This window comes from Podarcis muralis, chromosome 12, assembly GCF_964188315.1.
Source record: "Podarcis muralis chromosome 12, rPodMur119.hap1.1, whole genome shotgun sequence".
In the NCBI taxonomy this organism is placed as follows: domain Eukaryota; kingdom Metazoa; phylum Chordata; class Lepidosauria; order Squamata; family Lacertidae; genus Podarcis; species Podarcis muralis.
The window spans coordinates 42,355,523-42,376,513 of NC_135666.1; the positions used below are offsets into that span (position 1 = coordinate 42,355,523).

The window sequence follows — 20,991 nt, forward strand, 5'->3', positions numbered from 1 at the left end:
TAAAAAGTGCAATAAAATAAGTAAGCTCTGTGTTTCCGATGCATAGACTTTTCTTCTCCTCCTGGAAGATTATAAAACAGATTTATTTTCTCTCTTTTTTGCTCCAGACATGAAAATTAAATGATATTGGGGTGTTTTTTTCCTGTTTGGAGCTTATAAATAACTTCTACAATGAAGCACACATACAAGCTGCACAGAATCTGGTTCTAATTACTTGTACTCTAGTTGAACTTTGGCGTTTCCTTTGACTTTCTGTCGAATGTATGTGAGCCGTGTGCTTTGCACTTCTGGAGTGAATTTGTGTGCGCGCACACCACACACCCAGATCCAGACTGACTCTTTATTTGGTGCCAGTAAAAATGAGGGTTAACAGAATGTTTTGACCAAATGCAACACTTTGCCATTCACCCTAATTAGCTGAAATTGCTCCATCCCACCAGGGACTCAGAGCTGAATGTTCCAACTTCCCTTGGGGCTATCCAGGAAATGCCATTTGCTTTACAACTTCTTATTCTTTTAAGGTTCAGCTGTCTGAAGAGACCACATTAAAACCCTGCATTTAATAATCCGCGTTTGTTGTAATATATATATATAATGAAAGAGATTTCATAAATGCTTGCCCTGTTTTTAATCAGCCACAACATTAAAACCCTTCTATCTGTCAGCAGGGTTCCACTAACAGTAAATTAGCTCTTGTAAAGCACACTTCACTTACTTAAAGATCTTATCTACAGCTTTAGCTAAACTTTATAAAAACAATCAAACGTGAAGACTTGTGACTTAAAGCTATTGTTTAAGGAATTCTTAAGTGGGTCTCAGGTGCCCCCTTGGTGCATGAAGGTTGTAGAGCGCAGCAGCAACATAAACTTAATTTACTCATTTTGAGGAAATCTGTTTCTAGAATTGTATTATTTCTTTAGCTGGATGTTGTTTGGCAACCTTGCTTCATCTGTGCGCACACCTAGAACTGCCTTCTTTTTTTCTTTCTGCTTTGTTCAGACTTGTACTTTGTTTCTGTACAAAGCACCGTTCTTTTGGATTTAAGCCTCTTACCCTGCAAGTAGGACCTGGTTTTATAATGTGTTAGTAATTGAATTCATTTGAACCAGTGTTGCAACGCCTTTAGATACTTATCAAATATTTTTTTACTGTGCAAAATGCTTTAATCATCTTTATTTCTTTTTCCTTCGGAGAAACGTTGTGAAGTAGGTAGGTCACGGTTCCCATTTTACAGGCAGGGAATTGGAATGGCAACCTGTCAAATGAGTTAGACTTCATAGGGAAACCAGCCTCCTTTTAAAAAAAGTTTCTATTTATACTTTTCAAGTTTATACATTTTATTAGTTTTACAATCAATTTAACATTTCAAAATTTGACTTCCTCTTCTTTCTGTGATTCCTTAAATTTATTTTTTTAATATCTTAATATCTTAATATCTTAATATCTTAATATTTAATTTTCTCATTTAATTACCTACTTTAAATATATACTCTTGTGAAACTGCAGGTTATTTAAATAATCCTGCTAAAGTTTTTATCTGTTTGCAATTTATCTGCAAATATTCAATAAACCATTTCCATTCTTTTATAAAAAGTTTGTTATCTTGATTTCTTATTCTTCTGGTAAGTTTCGCCATTTCTGCATATTCCATAAGTTTTTGTATCCATTCTTCCTTTGCTGGGACTTCTGCTTCTTTCCACTTTGGGGCAAGTAGCATTCTTGCTGCTGTAGTAACATACATAAATAAATTTCTGTACAATTTAGGTAGTTTTGTCCCTATAATTCCCAAAATAAAAGCTTCTGGTTTTTTTTAATAAAAGGTTATTTTGAACATCCTTTTCAATTCATTGTACAGTATAGCATTTCCCATTTTACAGGCAGGAAACTGGACTCTAGGGAAACCAGCCTCCTGGTCCTCCATTACTGCACATAGGTGTACTGGGATGCTCATCAAAGACATTTTGCCGCCTGAGGCGGACAAGAGGATTGCCTCCCTCCATTCCATGTATATAAATTGAATGGGCTGGCCATTGACTCTTACTAAAGCACTTGCCCTGGAAGGCAGCAGGCTAACCTAGAGGCACGCAGCACTCCATGTGCGACACACAACTCTCCGACAAAGAGGAATGGGGCTCAGGAAGAAAGCTGCCACTCATCCTGAAGCGATTGCCTCACACTGCCTAACGGCAGGGATGGTCTTTTACTTAGCGCCAGCCCTTTTATTCTCCTCTTAGCAATGGCTGTTCATGCAGTAATTCACTGGCGGACTACCAACTTCTACCACTCAATGGGGGAAGGGAGAACCAGCACCCTTATCAGAGGTCCCACATGGGTAGACAAACTAAGGCCCAGGATCTGGCCCAATCGCCTTCTAAATCTGGCCCGCGGACAGTCCAGAAATCAGCATGTTTTTACATGTGTAGAAGAAGAAGAGTTTGGATTTGATATCCCGCTTTATCACTACCCGAAGGAGTCTCAAAGCAGCTAACGTTCTCCTTTCCCTTCCTCCCCCACAACAAACACTCTGTGAGGTGAGTGAGGCTGAGAGACTTCAGAGAAGTGTGACTAGCCCAAGGTCACCCAGCAGTTGCATGTGAAGGAGCAGGGACGCTAACCCAGTTCACCAGATTACGAGTCCACCGCTCTTAACCACTACACCATGTGTTTTTTTATTTAAAATGCATCTCTGGGTTATTTGTGGGGCCTGCCTGGTGTTTTTCCATGAGCAGAATGTGTGCTTTTATTTAAAATGCATCTCTGGGTTATTTGTGGGGCATAGGAATTCGTTCACACCCCCCCCATATAGTCCGGCCCCCCACAAGGTCTGAGCGAAAAAAGTTTGAAAAGGTTTCAAACTGAAAAAGTTTGCTGACTTCTGTCAGGACATCACGTGACAGTTGCAGAGGCACCAGGGCTGCTGCTTTAGCACAGCCAAGGTGCACAACTACCGAGTGGAGAGGAGCACCCCATATCAGCTACTAATGTTGCTTAATGTACATTACAGTGCGGAGTAGTTTTTAAAGTTTCAGACTAGGACCTGAGGGTTCAAATTCCCACTTGACCATGAAGCTCACTTGGTGACTTAGGCCAGTCACTGCCTCTCATCCTAACCTTACCTTACAAGGTTGTTGTGGGATTAATTGAAGACGGTGGGGAGAATCATGTACTCTTTGAGCTCCTTGGAGAAAAAGGTGGGATGTAAATGCGATGATCAGATCCTGTTGTTGAATGCCACTGAATGGGGAAGCAGAAGATGACAGTCCACTTGCAAACTGCTGCGTGCCTTAATGTGCTGCAAAGGTTATGTATAAATAAGTATTAAGTTTTAAGCTTTAAGGTATTTTATGGTATAATAAGGTTAAAATAAATTAAGGCAAATTGAATGACAGAATATAGTGAAAGATGGAAAGGATTTGCTGAGTTAATTAATAGGTTAGACTGTTAAGATAAATTACCTAACAAAAATTGAGAAAGATGGAAATAATTTGCTGAAACAATTAATTAAACTAGAACACAAAAAGGGAGGTGTGAGGAGGTCGATGAAACAAGCAAATGAAAGATAAAGATATGGAATATTGGGTGTGGTTCCCCCCCCGTATTGTTGTATTGGTTTTTATGTACTCCCCCCCCCCTTTTTTATGCATTGTAATGTATGTTTTGTTAAATCTTTTTGTTTTCTTTTTTCTGTAATCTTTAAATTTCTAATAAATATCATTTAAAAAAAAAAGAATTAACATGCTGCAAAGTTAAGAGAGAGAGAGAAAGAGAGAACCCTAAAACATAACAATTACTTGCCACATTCTGCGCCCCTTTTGCTTACTTGACTGCTCAAAGCCCCATCTTTCTCCAGGGGGTTGGACTCGATGGCCCTTGTGGTCTATTCCAACTCTATGATTCTATGAACTTGCCCACCATTACCTATTTCTTTCTGCTTGATAGGAGTGGGCAAAAACTCAACATCTGCTTAGATGTTGACACCATAGAGAAAGCTGGCTTCCTTCACTGAGCAATACACCCAGATCGTTGCTGCCCTTCCTGTGAGGTCAGGCTGCAAAGCAGTATTTGTAGTCCATTCATAAGAAATCCATTGCAGAGCCAGGAATATTCCAGGCCCCTCTGGTTCAATAACTCTGGAGATAAGTGATGTGGATTTCTATTGGCAGCTGAAAATTTCTGGTTGTATAAATACTTCGCCGCGATGGATAGAACTCAGTAGCAGTTAATTATTTCCTGTGTAAAACCAATACTTGGATTACTGTTTTAGAGCTTTTAGATAGACATTTCCCCAGATTTATCAGCTTCAAGACTATTTTGCCAGAGAGCTCAGTGGTAGCTTTTTCTGCGTGTAGTTGGCTCTGAATTGTGCATCTGCAAAGCTGTCTTGATATCTCGAGTAACCCAAATTCCAATAGGTCGATTAGCATCAGCCTGAATTTTGTTCACGCATAGTCAGCAGTTTGACTACTGAAGGTGGTGGATGTTGGTCGTATTGTTTGCTCTGGGACCATAAAAAACAGGGAGCGCAGTTGTTTTTATGTATCCCAACTACCTCAAAGCCTAAAAAAACATCATTGTAGCCTGATAGAGCTGAATGTTTTGAGTTTTATGACAGGAATTTTATCCTCTCCTAGACTATTTGGGAACTGCATGCTTGGAATAAGGAGAGCAGATTGTTTGAGACCTCTCAAGGGCATTTGATGAACCTAATTTTAATTTAAAAGGACTAATAGATTATTGATTTAAGCAGCAAGACTGTGCACCAATCGATTCCCAGAGCACTGTATGCCTATTCTAAATAGCAACAAAAACTATCATTGAGAAAATTGTGCTTCTGCCTTCCTTTAGAAACTATTTGCAAAGCTGGATCTGTACTTGTGTATTTTGAACTGGCTGGTTGGCACACGCTTTTCTGTGTCGCACTTGGGAAGCCTTACAGAAATTAAGCAACCTGTCCCTCTGGGCTACACTATCAGTGTGGAAAGAGTATTGCAGTTGTCTGGTCCCGGGGGTATCTCCTCTGACTCCACTCTTAGATAATCTTTTGATTTCTGTCATAGTAATAAGTACCTTCAATTTAAAGATCTGTGATCCATGGGCTTCTTCAGAATCTCAGGGCACCCCATTTCAGAAATTGTTTTGAAGGAAAATGTGAGGGCCCAATTTGAACTAGTTCCAGGTCCTCCAAATTAATTTCTTCACAGATAGATTAACTGGCAAAGCAGAAGGAAGGACTTCACTTGCTGACGGTATTTAAGGCTTCCTGCACTTGTCCTAACCAATACTTGAAGCGGTTGCTTCTGAGCATGGGCGTAGCCAGGATTTTTGTTGGGGGGGGCAGGCCTTTTGTTGGGGGAGCAGAACCTCAGTTTGCTATGTATTTTTGTCGATTTAGGGGGGGAGCTTCCCCTCTGCACCCCCTGGCTGCATCCATTCTTCTTGAGATTTACAAATTGCTTATTGATGTGTCCATGTGTGACTTAAAGAGCCTCAAAGATATATGGAAGGGGGGATTTAGGAATTCAGATGGATTACCATGCCTGTGGAAACCTGTGCCCTCAATCCCTACTTATAACCACCTCAGATAAGATTTAGGAAGCAGGGCTCAAAAGTCTCTTGTGTTGGCACTGGATCCCCCAAGAGATGATCTCAAATCCACAAGTCTGCCTCATCTCCATGGTGGAGGGGGTGTGTGTTTGTAAAGAGATTTTCTTACATAGGTGGTGGGGGCTCTTTTGACTTTAAACATTGACTTTAGACTAAGGAAACCACCTCCAGTCTGCTTTTGGTGCATGAAGAATGAATCTCCTTATTGCTGGCAGCAGCTAGAATTGAGATCTCTAGGTGCTGGAAATCAACAAAGAAACCTTCTAAGGTGGGGTTAGCTGAATAGTGCATGGGGTATGAGCATCTTACACAGCACCATAAAGTGGCAGAGGGTAAATCAGAGTGGGACCAATTCAAAAATACTTGGGTTTCCACTTCTTAGTTTTATGCTGGCATAGCCACCAACATCAACCTGTGTGTGGAGACACTTTGTGCTTACGGACTGAACTTTGTAACTGTTGTACAGTTGTAGTGTTTGTTGAAGTTTTTTTAAAAAAAGAAAAAAAGCTGTAAAAAAAGAACTCCCTGACATTCTGGAATTCTAATCAACAGTAGCCAATGATGAAATGTGGGGTCAATGAAAAGACAGAATTTGAGAAATGTGGCAGATATAATATACTGCAAATCTGAATTGGTATTTGTTTTTCAATAGAAGAATGTCCCATGAGGCCAATACTTGAGTCTCTGTAGAGGTTTTGCTCTTGTCTTTTTGCTACATAAAAAGCTTTGCCATTTCTCTGAATCATCAGACAAACCTAGCTAGTTTGCCTAAGGTTGGGGGTTTTTTTATGCTTAAGGTTTACATCTATTTATGCTTAATTCAGTTTCTAGTGCGAATATAAAACACGTCGCAGCTAGAAGGCAAGTTGAGTTTTGTCTTCCACACTTAAATCATTCTCTTTTGGCAAAATAACTCCAGAGAGCCTCAGCACTACCTTTTAGTGTCAAAATGCCCCAAGAAACAGCAAAATAAGAACATATATTGCATATCCATGGGGAATTGAAATAATTATGGATTTTAGGCACCAAAATCCTAAATATGTGTATAGTTTTATGGTGCCCCTATAATATAATAATATGGCAGTGTCATATAGTGGTCTGTGACATTTTTTATGGTTGGTGCAGATGTTGGCACTTTGCCTCATGAGAACGTATGCCATTCTTCAGCATGTTGTAGGAATGGAGTGCATTGACGTTTACATCCTGGAAAACCTTTTACGTAATTGTGAAGATAATACTTTGGTTTTCGGGAAGCAGGACCAAGACCCAGTTTACACAGACATACATGGTGGACAGGAAGAGACCAGTGGTATCTTCCCAGACCAAGAGATAGCCCAAATACTGCTTTCCATATGGTTTGCTCCACAACTCCCATAATCACCTGATGGTTGACCATGCTGGATGGAGCTAGTGGGAGTTGTAGAAGGCACCACTTTGGCAATTTCTGTCTTAAAAGACAGTACCATGGTGTAGGTGGGTGCAGAATAAAATGAGTCAGTGCCTTTCCTGCTCATAGAAAAGAAGATTAAATAATCCAGTTTAGTCTTCTCATGCTTCATATTCTATGTTTGGGAGGTGTTCTTTGCGTGTTCAGAGGATTGTTCAAATGTGCAACTCTTCCCACCCTCCACTGTGGTTTTAAGTGGTGCAGCCCAGAAAAACACAGTACAGTGGTACTTCGGTTTTCAAACGTCTCCATTGACAAACATTTCGGTTTTCGAACGCCGTAAACCCGGAAGTAAATGCTTCAGTTTTCGAACACGCCTCAGAAGTCGAACATGCCACGCGGCTTCCGCTGAGTGCAAGATCCTGAGGCCTAGCTGCCGGCTATTGAGTTTTCAGTTTTCAAACATTTTGGAACTCGAACAGTCTTCCAGAACGGATTAAGTTCAAAAACTGAGGTACCACTGTGCTTCTAAATACATGAGAACCAGAGATAAACTTCTTTCATAATACCATCAGCATTGTTGCAGATTTGTTACTGTTCTTTCATTTGCCATGAAACAAGTGCATCCCTTTTATCTGTATTGACCTGAGATGAGTGGGCAGGTTTTACACGACAGGGTTAAAAGGTATGGGGGTTCTGTGAATATTTCGCTATTACTGTATTTATTAGTTGTGCATAGTTCTCTTGGTTTCTGCTGGCTCTAGCCTACAGTAGCTTTGGCTCATTTAGCCAAAGGTTTCTGTGATCTTCTCTAGAGATGGGGAACCTGTGGCCCTCCAGATGTTGTTAAACTCCAACTCATATCATCCCTAAGCACTGGTCGTGCTGGTTGGGGCTGATGGGTGTTGGAATCCAACAACATCTAGAAGGCCACAGGCTCCCTACCCATCTTCTAGTCTGTTTGCTGCTGGAGTGGAGATAGGTGTGTGTGCATGCATGCCACCTTAAAATAAAATATATTAAAATAACATATATAAAGATATTAAGCGGAGCTTGCACATAGTTTCCAATTTAGCCAGCCTATCAGAAAAAATGGAAAGTATGGTCTTATGTTATGTTATGTTACTTGATGTAGACTGTTGGCAGCGATGGATTTAGGGCTGTGCAGGGCGGTTCTCCTGCACAGGGCGCCAAGCCGAGGGGGTGCAAAATTGAAAAGATTCATTTGGGGTGCCAAATGTTGACCTTGCACAGGACACCATATTATGAAAGATCACCAGATTCCGCCCTTGCAGTGGTTAGCCCAAGACTTTCCAGAGTAGACTTTGTGTAGGAGAAAGATTCAAATCATATTCTTTGTGTGTGTGTGTGTGTGTGTGTGTGTGTGTGTGTGTGTATATATATATATATGCAGGTTTTGGTGTCCTCGGGTATCTTCCCGTGTAAAAGTTGGGGTGTCTAGGCGACGTTTCGACGAGGTCTCACTCGTCATCTTCAGGCTGGTGCTTTCGGCTTCTTGTTACTGTGACTAAAACGTGGGTTCCAGTAACAAGAAGCCGAAAGCACCAGCCTGAAGATGACGAGTGAGACCTCGTCGAAACGTCGCCTAGACACCCCAACTTTTACACGGGAAGATACCCGAGGACACCAAAACCTGCATTCCTGTACCCGTGAAAATCTACGAAAGCAAATATATATATATATACATATATACATATATACAGAGGCACTCTTCATGGAAGGTGTCTTTAATGTCTTTTTTTTTTTTGTATTCTAATTTGTCACGTTAATTTCTCAGTTAAGGCTCTAGGCCATAAAGTGTTTAAGTTTTTGACTAAAACGTGGGTTGCATTTTATTATCCCCTTGTTTACTGATATTGTTTATGCATTCTGAATTTATAATTGAATTAATGTGTTTTCAGTATTGATTTCAAAGTTCATTTGCAGCTTGGCTGTTGCATTTTTTAATCTGATATTTTGTTCACATTGATTGCCTTTTGAAATGATTATATTAATTACAGTATGATGTTGTTAGCCACCTTGGCCTATTTCTGGGGGGACAAACAGGGTGCAAATAAATTAAATGAATGAAGCACTTGCTGGTTTTCGCAACACTCTACAAAGCAGGTGTGCAAAGCTTACCCCACAGGCATCTCCGGGGATTTATTATGCTCTGCACATTAATGCTTCCTGGAAGGACAGAGTGGGCACATTAATAGAGATGTTTTTGAATGTCTGAACTGGCCCAATCTGTCTTAAATGTTGCAGCTCCCAGAAAAAGTTACATTTGAAATGGGAGATCTGTTGCGTGGATCAGCTGGTGGCATATGACAAAGCCAGTATCTGAAAGCACTAAAAACGTCCTTCTCTCGTTTTCTTTGTAGCAATTGAAACTCAGAGCACCAGTTCTGAAGAACTTGTTCCCAGCCCGCCTTCCCCGCTTCCTCCTCCTCGTGTTTACAAACCCTGCTTCGTTTGTCAGGACAAATCTTCTGGATATCACTATGGCGTCAGTGCTTGTGAGGGATGTAAGGTGAGTCTCCAGGCCCCCCTGCTATACTTTGCTGGTAAAGTGAGTTGGACAGGTTGGGGGGAAAACCTGGATCAAGTGGTCTTTTCCTTCCATGGCCTCTGTTGTCCTGTCTGAGGGCTATTTCATTGTCTCCCTTCCGTTTCTTTTGTATCGTGAGCAAAACTTCAAAAGCCCTTATCTTCCCCCATCATTTAGTTCACACCAGCTCTCGTCTGTTTTCAACTTTTGCATCGTCCCTGAAGGCTTGGTACTTCCATGCTGCTTATTATGGATCACTTGGTTGAAGCCGTGTTGAATTGTTGCAGACCCAGGGTTGCCGTTATGTAAACTTACAGGCTCCTTTCAGTTGCTGCTGCTGTTGTTTATATAATTTGCGCTACGCACAGACCTTGACATGGCGCATCAATAAAAGCACAACTTCAAGCGTTGTGCCAGCAGGAGAAGAAACACTTAGGTGCAATAATGGCAAACTCAGTGGCTCGACGCAGCTAAAGTAAAATTCTGTTCTGAAGGCCACATATCACAGTGGAAGCTAAACATTAAACCTTCGTAGGAAACAATGTTTGCTTTTTGGTTTTCAAACTTGATTAAGGATACCACACTTTCATCTTTGGGTGTTGTCTGTAGGAAAACTGGGTTAACACTGCAGTCCTATATCAATCCCATTCAACTCCATGGGACTTCCTTTGGAGTAGACATGGATAGGATTGTGCTGTAAGGATCAGGTCTTCTAACCAATGCTGCTGATTCCATATAGCAGCTGTGAGTGTTACATGGCATCAGAAGCATTAGCTAGAATATATTGCATGAGTGTGTCTGTCTGTGTGTGAATACGCATGAACCTTTTGAAGTTTACATTGATTTGCTGTTGTCCTTGATGCCCAGTTGGTCTGGGTTAAAAAGTCAATATCTTACTGTCTCTTCAATCAACAGGTAGTTGTAATCTCACAGAGATCACTTGGGTGTGGGTAGGTGTCTAGGTAAATATATTTGGACTGAAACAACCAATTTTTCATCAGTTTATGACACCTGATGTGTCCAACAGTACCATCCTATGCATTGTAAGCTTTGTTGAGTTAAGGAGAATTCACTTCCAACTAAATAGGCATAGGATAGCAGCCTGGAACATACAATCTTATAGCATCAAAAAATAGCATGTATTTTTTATCCTTTATTTTCCTGCCCACACATCCCAAATGCCTGCAACAACTGAACCTTGCAGAGATTCCTTTTACCTCTTGCCTGATGCATGTCCATTTTGCATAATTCTTCGTGTTCTTCTACCTATGATTTGCATCCATTTCTTGTTTTGCTCCTTCTTCGCCAACACTGTATGTAGATGGATAATTCTTGGAGCCTGCAGGTTGCTCTGCGCTTAGTGTATTCCTGCCATACCTCTTTCTTCCAAATTGAATTTTATCAAATCCTATGCTTCTGTGATGCTTTTGCAGACCGTGAGCTGTAGTAATCCCATCTCCAGTCAAGTAAACTCCCTTAAAAGCTGAAAATGCAGAGACTCTTCCTTGGTTTTGATTTCCGCAAGCAGTTCTATTACCTCCTTGGCAGCCTTGCTGTTTCATTGACATGCACCTGTAATCATTCTCAGGAGCTAGTCCAACGCCTGGCGAAGTCAATTGAAACACTCTCATTGACTTCAGATAAGGATATGAGCAGCTTCTTCCGCTTTATCACGACCCAAATACTCCATAGCTCAGGCTCTTCGCAAAAGCACTTGTCAGCAAATTGGTCTTCTCTCATCTTGATTAACTCAACCTCTTCTGTATCATTTCCCCCCACCCCCTCGCCCTGAGATCTTGTCGTAAGTCGCTTTGTCTTGCAGTAATCCCTCCGAACTGAGAATTTCCTTCTTTTGCTCCACCAAACACTTTCCCCTTTGGCCTTCCTTAACCCCATCTTCATCGACAATAATTCTTCTTCAGCTGTTCCCTACAGCCTATTCTCATCTGATTTTGTGCAACTCTATCTTCCGAGCATGGAATATTTTAAAACCTGCAATAAAACGCCATATGGTGTTAATGAGGCTGTGTGAATAATGGCTAGGAATAAATTGTATTATTTTTCAATCCCTGACATTAATATGCCCGCAGTTTACCAGGATGTATTGAAAATGTTGGACACCAGATTGCTTAAATATCCAAATTAGATCATTGGGAAGAAGTGAATTGGTGAGTTATTAGTACATCTTCAAGGTTAAAAACTGTCTTTTAAGTTAGGATTCCCAAGAGCACGGCAGATTTTTGAAAACTGCAGCTTCATGTTCGTTTCTAGGGAATCAGCAGAACTGTGCTTTCTTGTGGGCCCTGTTTATTTGCTATTTTTCTATTATGTTTATTTCCTGCCTTTCCTCCAAAGAGCTAAAGGTGGCACACATTATTCTCACAACAACCCTCTGAGGTAGATGAAACTGAAGAAAACAAGTACTTCCTCAAGGTCATTGCTCCCCAAATAGCTTAATGCCTGAGTCAGAATTTGAACCCTGGTCTCCCAGATGCTAGCCCAACACTCTATCCACTACCTCACCCATTATCAGGGTTAGTACAGAAGGTAATTTGTAGGAAGGGATGAAGGAGTGTGCTTCTGAGAAAAGTCATTCGGAAAACAGGAAGTCAGACCATTGGTCCAACCAGCTCTCTAGGGTTTCAGACAGGAAGCAGTCACAGCCCTCACTGGAGATGCCAGAGATTGAACCTTGGGCATTCTGCATGCAAAGCAAATGCTCTACCACTGAGCTATGACTTTTGCATTTAGGTCCATTGTTTGCATATGCATGTAAGGTAAAAGGTAAAGGACTCCTGGATGGCTAAGTCCAGTCAAAGGCAACTATGGGGTTGTGGCACTCATCTTGCTTTCAGGCAGAGGGGGCCAGCGTTTGTCCACAGACAGCTTTCAGGGTCATGTGGCTAACAGGACTATGCTTCTGGCGCAACAGGACACCGTGGTGGAAGCCAGAGCACACAGAAACACCGTTTACCTTCCCGTCACAGCGGTACCTATTTATCTACTTGCACTGGCATACTTTTGAACTGCTAGCTTGTCAGGAGCTGGGACAGAGCAACGGGAGCTCACTCTGTCGTGGGGATTCAAACCGCCAACCTTCTGATTGGCAGGCCCAAGAGGCTCAGTGGTTTAGACCACAGTGCCATCCGTGTCCCTATATGCATGTAACATCGTTCATGAATCCCTACCATTCATGATCTGGGTGCTGATGCATGCAACCCAAGTGCTCCTGCTTGGCACATGCCAATCAATCAATCAATCAATCAATCAATAGCTGCCCATCCGACTAGGTTGCCCCAGCCACTCTGGGCGGCTCCTATTCTGTAAGCACAAGCATATCCATTTAGCGTTGGAAAGAATATTACCATATTCTAATATGCTAAGGAGATTCTGACTAAACATTAGGAAGAACTTTCAGATGGTAAGTGCCGTTCGACAGTGGAGTGAACTCGGCTGGAGGTGGTGAACTCTCCTTCCTTAGTGGTTTTTAGGCAGAGGTTGGACGGCCGTCTCATAGGATGCTCCAGTTGAGATTCCTGTATTGCAGGGGGTTGGACTAGATGCCCTGTAGGATCCCTTCCAACTCTGTGATTCGGTGTCAAGCTAATATCCAAAACAGAGACAGCGTGTTCCAGAGGCTGTTTTATTCTGGTCCACTTTTTGACCTTCAGCTTGTAGGGGGGGGGGGATTAAAACGCTGGTCTCAGCAGTTGTAAAGCTCTTCCTGAAAGCCCCACTCTTTGCTACTGACTTTACTCTTCATTGTAGCAGCCTGCAAAAGACTGTGGCGGGGGGTGGCTTTGGGTGTAGTGGGTCTGCTTTCCCAAATAATGCCAGCATTGTGCTGGTGAATAGGAGCAACCAATGCTCTGGCAGATTCAGCTGTCTGTTAGAGCCTTGTCCCTTGTTCTAAGCAGTTAGAAGGCGACATTCCTTTGGTCCCAACACACGGCCTGGATTTCTGGCACAAGCTGTGTATGTAGCAAAGTTGCCTAGAGCAATTTAAGACAAAAAAAGGAGGGAGAAAACTGCAGGAAGCACAAAGGATGCTCACATTTTTATAGTGGGAGCCGGCAAATTTGTTTTCACAGCAGAGGTGCCTCTCTGTCTCTTGTAGATGGTTAGGGGACAAAACGCCCATAAATTCAAAACGCAGTTGTTTCCCACACCAGTGTCAATCTTAAACAAAAAAGCGGGATCCCCAATTAAATATTTTGTTAATGAAGCTTCACCTAGGACAGATGTCAAAAGCAACCATGTTGCCGCATTCTGAGCAAAAGGGCTGTGCAAATTTACGTGTCTGTCTGTGTTTGATGCCTCTCTATGCAGCCAAATAAGTACTTTTTTCTTGGTAAGTGTATACTATATGGAAATGATAGGAATTAAAAGTAATCAGAAGAGGACCGATTGGTTGGGTCACCTGATCATGCTGCAACCAGTCACTGTCAGGAAAAGCCCAGAAGAGTAAGGCTCAGAGCCTGGGGATTGGTGGTGTGACATTGAGGAGAGGTCACAGGGACAAGCTTGGGAGAAGGTGCTGAAGGGATAACAGGTGTTAGTGAACAGGAGAAACCTGCGACAGGGAGCAGTTCAGAGGAGGAGGATCAACAGATTGTTGAAGAATCCAGGGGGTCTCCCTCTCCTGCTGTGAGAAGCTCCTCTCCCCCCTGGTCTCGAAGAACATGCAAGATTTGGAGAGCAGGACACAGAGGCCAGAGGTGGGCAGACACAGTTTGAGACTGCTCAGAAAGCATCCAAGAGAGGAGGAGTCTTAGAAAGGGCTGAGGGCAGGACCTTCAGTCCTGGAAACTGCTCTATAGGGGCAGGACCTGATGGGAAGGTCTTCCTTATCTGTGAAGATGTTTTCCTAGAAGTCTAAAGTTTTGAACTCTAAACCAAATTCTGTCCCATCAACTATCCCTCATCCATGCCAGAAAATTAAGAAAAATCAAAATTCTGAACTAGAATACCACCTAATGTCCTTGTGATGTCTACAGACCAGTCATTTTGCCTCTGGCCACGGTTCCCTTCCAAGCCAACAAAATTGAATTCCATATTGGACTACTAAATATTCCAAGGGCATTCTCCCTGGCTTGAAATATGACCTCAGGCTTTCCGTTTGTAGGGAAGAGCCATCAGTTTCCATAAGCAGTCCTGACAGATTAGGAAAGGGTACAGCATAGAATGAGCATAATATTCTGTTGTTTGCCTTATCATTGCACATTTCCAATTGCTAGGCTTGTACGTCCTGATATCACTGTTTAAGAATAGCTTTCACCCTACTTTGACAGCATTTGGCCTGGTGTTTCAGGCTGAAGCATTCTGTTTACAAAGCTGCAAATAAATACTGCATGCTGTAATTCTTGGTGCAGTTCAAAGACAGTGGCAGGCTGTGTTGTTGTTGTTGTTTTATAGCCTGCCCGTCTGGCTGGGTTTCCTCAGCCACTCTGGGTGGCTCCCAACAGAATATTAAAGACATGATAAAGCATCGAACATTAAAAACTTCCCTAAACAGGGCTGCTTTCAGATGTCTTCTAAAAGTCAGATAGTTGCTTATTTCCTTGAAATCTGATGGGAGGGCGTTCCACAGGGCGGGTGCCACTACCGAGAAGGCTCTGTGCCTGGTTCCCTGTAACCTCACTTCTTGCAGGGAGGGAACTGCCAGAAATCATCATAGTGCTTTAAAATCATCAGACCTGACTTCGTCTTCCTTGTTTCTAGAAACAGGTCTCATGGAGAAAATTTGTCATTTCTTTGAGAAAAGTTCTTTCATGTCAAGGCTGGTGATACCTTGAAAAGAAAAGGGAAAAATGAAGTTTATGACATGGGTCTCGTGATGTCAGCTATAATTTACCCAGTCCTCTAAAGAAGAAGAAGAGGAAGAAGAAGAAGAGGAGGAAGAGGAAGAAGAAGAGGAAGAAGAAGAAGAAGAAGAAGAAGAAGAAGAAGAAGAAGAAGAAGAAGAAGAAGAAGAAGAAGAAGTTTTATTTATACTCCGCCCTCCCCAGCCAAAACCGGGCTCAGGGCGGCTAACAACCAATAGTAAAAACATGTTGATTAAAATACAGCATTAGAACATTAAAATGCAGCCTCATCACAGGAGGAGAAAAGAAAAAGAAAAAAGAAAGAGGGGGAGTCAATCAAATTGGCTCCAAGGCAAAGGCAAGGAAAGAAATCAGATCCTGCAGGGCCCTGGTCTCATGAGACAGAGCGTTCCATGAGGCCGGAGCCAGTGTTGAAAAGGCCCTAGCTCTGGTTGAGGCTAATCTGACTTCCTTAGGGCCCGGGACCTCTAGGGTGTTGCTATTTATGGACCTTAAGGTCCTCCGTGGGCCATACCGGGAGAGGTGGTCCCGTAGGTACCTGTGTTCCCACTTGCTCAGTTCTTCATGATTACTTACTGACCAGAGGTCTGTCATTTCATTTCTCTCTTTCTTACACATCTTTAAACAAATTCCCGTTCTCCCTTGTTTGTTTAAATCAGGGGTGGAGAACATGGGTGTCTGCAAGAATTTCTCCAGAGAGGTGAGGATTTTTCCGGGGGTGGGTGGATGCAAAGTAAAAAAAATATTGACTTAATTTCTTCCCTAAATAGAAGGATCGTATCTGTACATTTTGTCTTATGATCAGGTTCTACAGATACTAGAAACTTTTCAGAAATCAATGTATTCCACGTTTCACTGTGGGCCCAGGAGCTCAAGATTTGCAAAGCAACATTCTTTGCAGCCACGTTTATTTTTTTCTTCTGATAATTAAAGATGGACTCCTTTGCCCCCTGAATCTAAATCATGTTGGGGCAGATGTACATTTATAGCTTACTTTCCCTGGCAGTGAAGAGGACCCTTAAAGTAGGAGTGGATGTCATTTGCTGTCATTTCCCACTGCCCGATTAGTTTAGAAAAAGCCATAGGCTGCAATTCTCAAGTCACTGTGATAGTGCAAGCCCCATTAGTTTTAATGGGGCTTGTGACAGAACAGCACTTTGAGGAGTGAGGCTGTTAACATAAATAGCTTCCCTCATGAACAGGCATGGCAAATTTGTTTGGGTTTGAAATCCATCTTAAATGGCCACAAATCTAAATGTGGGAAATGTATTTGGTAGCTTTCTACTGAATAAATGAGACTGAATTTACATTAGGGAGTAAGTGACCATCATTGTGTATGCATCAGCTCACACAAAAATTTCCGCCTTAAAAAATATATAAGTACCAGAGAAGCATAAGTGATAAAGCTGCTTTTTCTTCCATTTTCACACACTTGGATCCCATTCTACCTCCAGAGAAGTCTGAACGCATGAGGCTCCTGTGTGGTCTCCCATTCTGGGACTACTGGAAAGACCCAAACCAGAAGTGGAATTACCTATAAGTGCCTTTAGACCAGGGTTCCCCAAACCTGGGTCTCCAGGTACTTTTGGACTGCAATTCCCATCATCCCTGACCACTGGTCCTGCTAGCTATGGATGATGGGAGTTGTAGTCTAGAACAGGCATAGGCAAACTCGGCCCTCCAAGTATTTTGGGACTACAACTCCCATGATCCCTAGCTAACAGGACCAGTGGTCAGGGATGATGGGAGTTGTAGTCCCAAAACATCTGGAGGGCCGAGTTTGCCTATGCCTGGTCTAGAAACAGCTGGAGGCCCAAGTTTGGGAAACCCTGCTTTAGACCATTTCCCCAGACTGCAGTCCTATGCACATTTACTTGAGTGAACTCGAGTCCGTACAATGAGACTTAAGAGTAAATATGCATCAGATAGCACTCTCAGGCCTTTATTCTAAGTAGTGAGAGAAGTAGCCGACATAGTGCTATGAGCAGCCAACATAGTGCCGTCCAACTTTTGCTGGTTGTCTGGTTCTGCTGGTAGGTGGAGGCAATATCTGGAGGGAACACTCCACAAGGGAGGGTGTTTGAAAAAGGGTGAGAGGATGCCTGCTCTGCAGGCAAGGGGAGCTATAACTGGGCTCCCGAGTCCCACAGGGGTGCCTCAGAAAAAAATGTAGTTGTTCAAGGGAGCTGTGGAGCCAAACAGGTTGAAAACCTCTGACATAAAGTATTCAGACTAGGCTGTCAGAAAAATATAGACGTCTCTGTGGACTACGTATAAACTCAAAACATGGTAGAAAGAATTATGCCATATGAGGACAAAAACACACATTATTTTTGTTACATACAGTCATGGGGGAAAGAATGTGCACTCTCTTTGAATTCAGTGGTTTTACATGTGAAGACGTAATAACAATCATCTGTTCCTTAGCAGATCTTAAAAATAGGTAAGTACAACCTCAGATGAACAACAGCACATGACATATTACACCATGTCATAATTTATTTAACAGAAATAAAGCCAAAATGGAGAAAACGTGTGGAAAACTAAGTACACGCTTACTGCTTCCATAGGAAATAAAGGGGGCAAGTAGCAGACTGGTGCTGCTAATCAAATGTGCTTGCTTAATTGATTATCAGTAAGTGTGCCAACCTCTATAAAAGCTGAAGTTTTAGCAGTTTGCTGGTCCGGAGCATTCAGGTGTGTTTTAACACAATGCCAACCAATTTTAAGTCTATCATTCTAAATGAGAAAGATTATTCAAAAGTGGAAAACATTTGAGACAGTTGCCAATCTTCCCAGGAGTGGACGTCTCAGCAAATTCATCCCAAGGTCAGACCGTTCAATGCTCAGAGAAATTGCAAAAACCCCCAATAGTTACATCTCAGGCCCTAGAGGCTTCAGTTAGCATGTTAAATGTTAAAGTTCATGAAAATACGATTAGAAATGGACGGAATAAGTATGGTTTGTTTCAAAGGGTTGCCAGGAGAAAGCCTCTCTAAAAAGAACATGGCGGCAGCACGGATTAGGTTTGCAAAGTTGCATCTGAACAAACCACAAGATTTCTGGAGCAGTGTCCTTTGGAGAGACAAGACCAAAGTGGAGATGTTTGGCCATAACGCACAGCACCACATTTGGCGAAACCCAAACACAGCATATCAGCACAAGCACCTCATACCAACTGTCAAGCACGGTGGTGGAAGGGTGATGATTTGGGTTTGTTTTGCAGCTGCAGGACTTGGGAACCTTGCAGTCATTGCGTCAACCATGAACTCCTCTGTATACCAAAGTATTCTGCAGTCAAATGCCAGGCCGTCTGCCCCACAGCTGAAGTGTGGCTGAAATTGGGTCATGCAACAGGACAAGGATCCCAAGCGCACCAGCAAATCTATAACAGAATGGCTGAAAAAGAAAAGAATCAAGGTGTTGCAATGGCCCAGTCAAAGTCCAGACCTCAACACAGTTGAAATGCTGTGCAAGACCTTAAGAGAGCTGTGCGTAAACAAATGCCAGCAAACCTCAATGAACGGAAGTAACGTTGTAAAGAAGAGTTCCTCCACAGTGATGTGAGAGATTGTCCTACAGAAAATGATTACTTCAAGTTATTGCTGCTAAAGGTGGTTCTACAAGCAATTGAATCATAAGGTACAGTGGTACCTCGGGTTACATACACTTCAGGTTACATACGCTTCAGGTTACAGACTCCGCTAAGCCAGAAATATTACCTCAGGTTAATAACTTTGCTTCAGGATGAGAACAGAAATTGTGCTCTGTCGGCGCGGCAGCAGCAGGAGGCCCCATTAGCTAAAGTGGTGCTTCAGGTTAAGAACAGTTTCAGGTTAAGAATGAACCTCCGGAATGAATTAAGTACTTAACCCGAGGTACCACTGTACTTAGTTTCTGGCTTTTCCATTTTGGTTTTATTTCGGTTAAATAAATGATGACACAGTGTTATACGTCATGTGTTATTATTCATCTGAGGTTATATTTACATAATTTTAAGACCTGCTAAGGAACACATGTTTGTTTATTATATCTTCATATGTAAGACCACAGAATTCAAAGAGGGTTCACTTTCTTTTCCCCATGACCTGTTTGTTTGCACAAAATGCCAATGTGGATCAGGACTCCAGGATGGGAGTGACATGTAGGAGGATTTAACTCTTTAGCTCCCGCTGTAGTCCTGGTCTCGTTTGGGCTCCCCCACACTACAGTGGGCATTTTGGGTTTTTTTGGGGGGGAGCTTCAGTTGAAGTTTTCCCATCCCACACAAATTGCAGGAGTGGAGAGCCTGATGCAGATCAAACCCACAACAAAGGTCACAAAGTTAGGATCCCAATTCAGGAGAGGCCCCTAGCATTGGAAGTTTGTGTAAAAATTCCCTGCACTTTTTAAAGGCACAAATATGTAGGCAAAGTAACATGTAGTTTGGACCTGAGGTCCTTAAGACAATGAGGTGATTGTTTACACATGTAGCATACAGGAGCTCTTTAATTGTTTGATTACATTATTTTGAAGAAACCCTCTAACTTGCTTCTTTGCCTATTGATCTTGCATATATATCTCATTAGTTCCTTTACAATCGATGAGTGCTGCAGGCTCTGCAGCGTGCATGACCAGAACATCGAGTTTGCTTGGCTGGTAGTCTCTGTGTTGTGTGTGTAAATACTGACTGGTAAAAAGGCAGGCACTTTCTGTTGCAAATTTGAGGAAGCTTCCTAAAAAAACAGCAGCTAATGGGGTTGAAGCAGCTTCTTCATTAAATGGATCCCAGAAATGACCCAGTTTGCTGATTTGACTTCATAGTCTGTCTGTCGTCAGCCTGTAGGGCACAGTTTACTGAACTAATACAGAAAAACTGTTATAAGCCATACTTCTGCAAAAGACAAGGCAGCCATTGGTATGTTTATGTGATAATGAACAGCAGCACCTCCATGCCACAATAGCAGACCCTATTTTCCAGGGACAGTCTCAGATTTACAGAAGCTGTTCTGGTTTCTGATTTGGTCCTGGAATGTCCCGCTTTTTCCTCTGGACATCCCTATTTTCATTGGAGAAATGTTGAGGGTAAGCTATCCACCCCACCGTTTTATTACTTCTCTACTTCTTAAATAGTTCTAAAAACAAAATGTTGTGTGGCTTACAAAGGGGTAATAAACTTAAGCATTTTAATCCCTCTTTTCTATAAGAGTCCAGTAGTGCCAGTATAGTTTGATTAGAGTGCAGTGATTTTCCCCCCTGAAGAAGCAAGAATTCATCGCTGCATTTGGTACTGAGGAGTATAAGGAAGTCAAAAGTTTTTTTCAGATAAGTTGCTTCTTTACTCTGCTTTTTGTTACAGGGTGAGATATTCTTTGGGACAATGCTCTGAAGACTGAGGTTGTTCTGAGAATATTGGGCTGTTACTTCAATAATGCCTGCCCTGAGAAATAGTGAACAAAATTATATTGAAGTGAAGGTGGGAGAGGTCCAAGTCTTTAACAAATGTACACATTTAAACCTGTCTTTTCCTTAGCAGCCTTTAGCCTAAAATGATTGAAGGGGGGACGACGACACCAAAGACAGGTTTCAAAAAAGCAACAGAAGGCGTCATGAGTTTCAAATAACTCCACAAATGCTCAGCGGCT

General features: G+C 42.2%; 1 protein-coding gene across 9 annotated transcripts in view; it reads left to right on the forward strand.

Moving 5' to 3' along the window:
• Positions 1-20,991, forward strand: part of RARB (retinoic acid receptor beta) — a 342,084-nt gene that overhangs the window by 258,333 nt on the left and 62,760 nt on the right. For 8 of the 9 annotated variants that reach the window (XM_077916295.1, XM_077916294.1, XM_077916297.1 and 5 more), the window contains one exon: positions 9,376-9,524. The exons of the other annotated variant lie outside the window; for it this stretch is intronic. In XM_077916295.1, the coding sequence (XP_077772421.1) occupies positions 9,376-9,524 (149 nt within the window). The remainder of the gene's footprint in view (positions 1-9,375; positions 9,525-20,991) is intronic. 9 annotated transcript variants of the gene reach the window in all.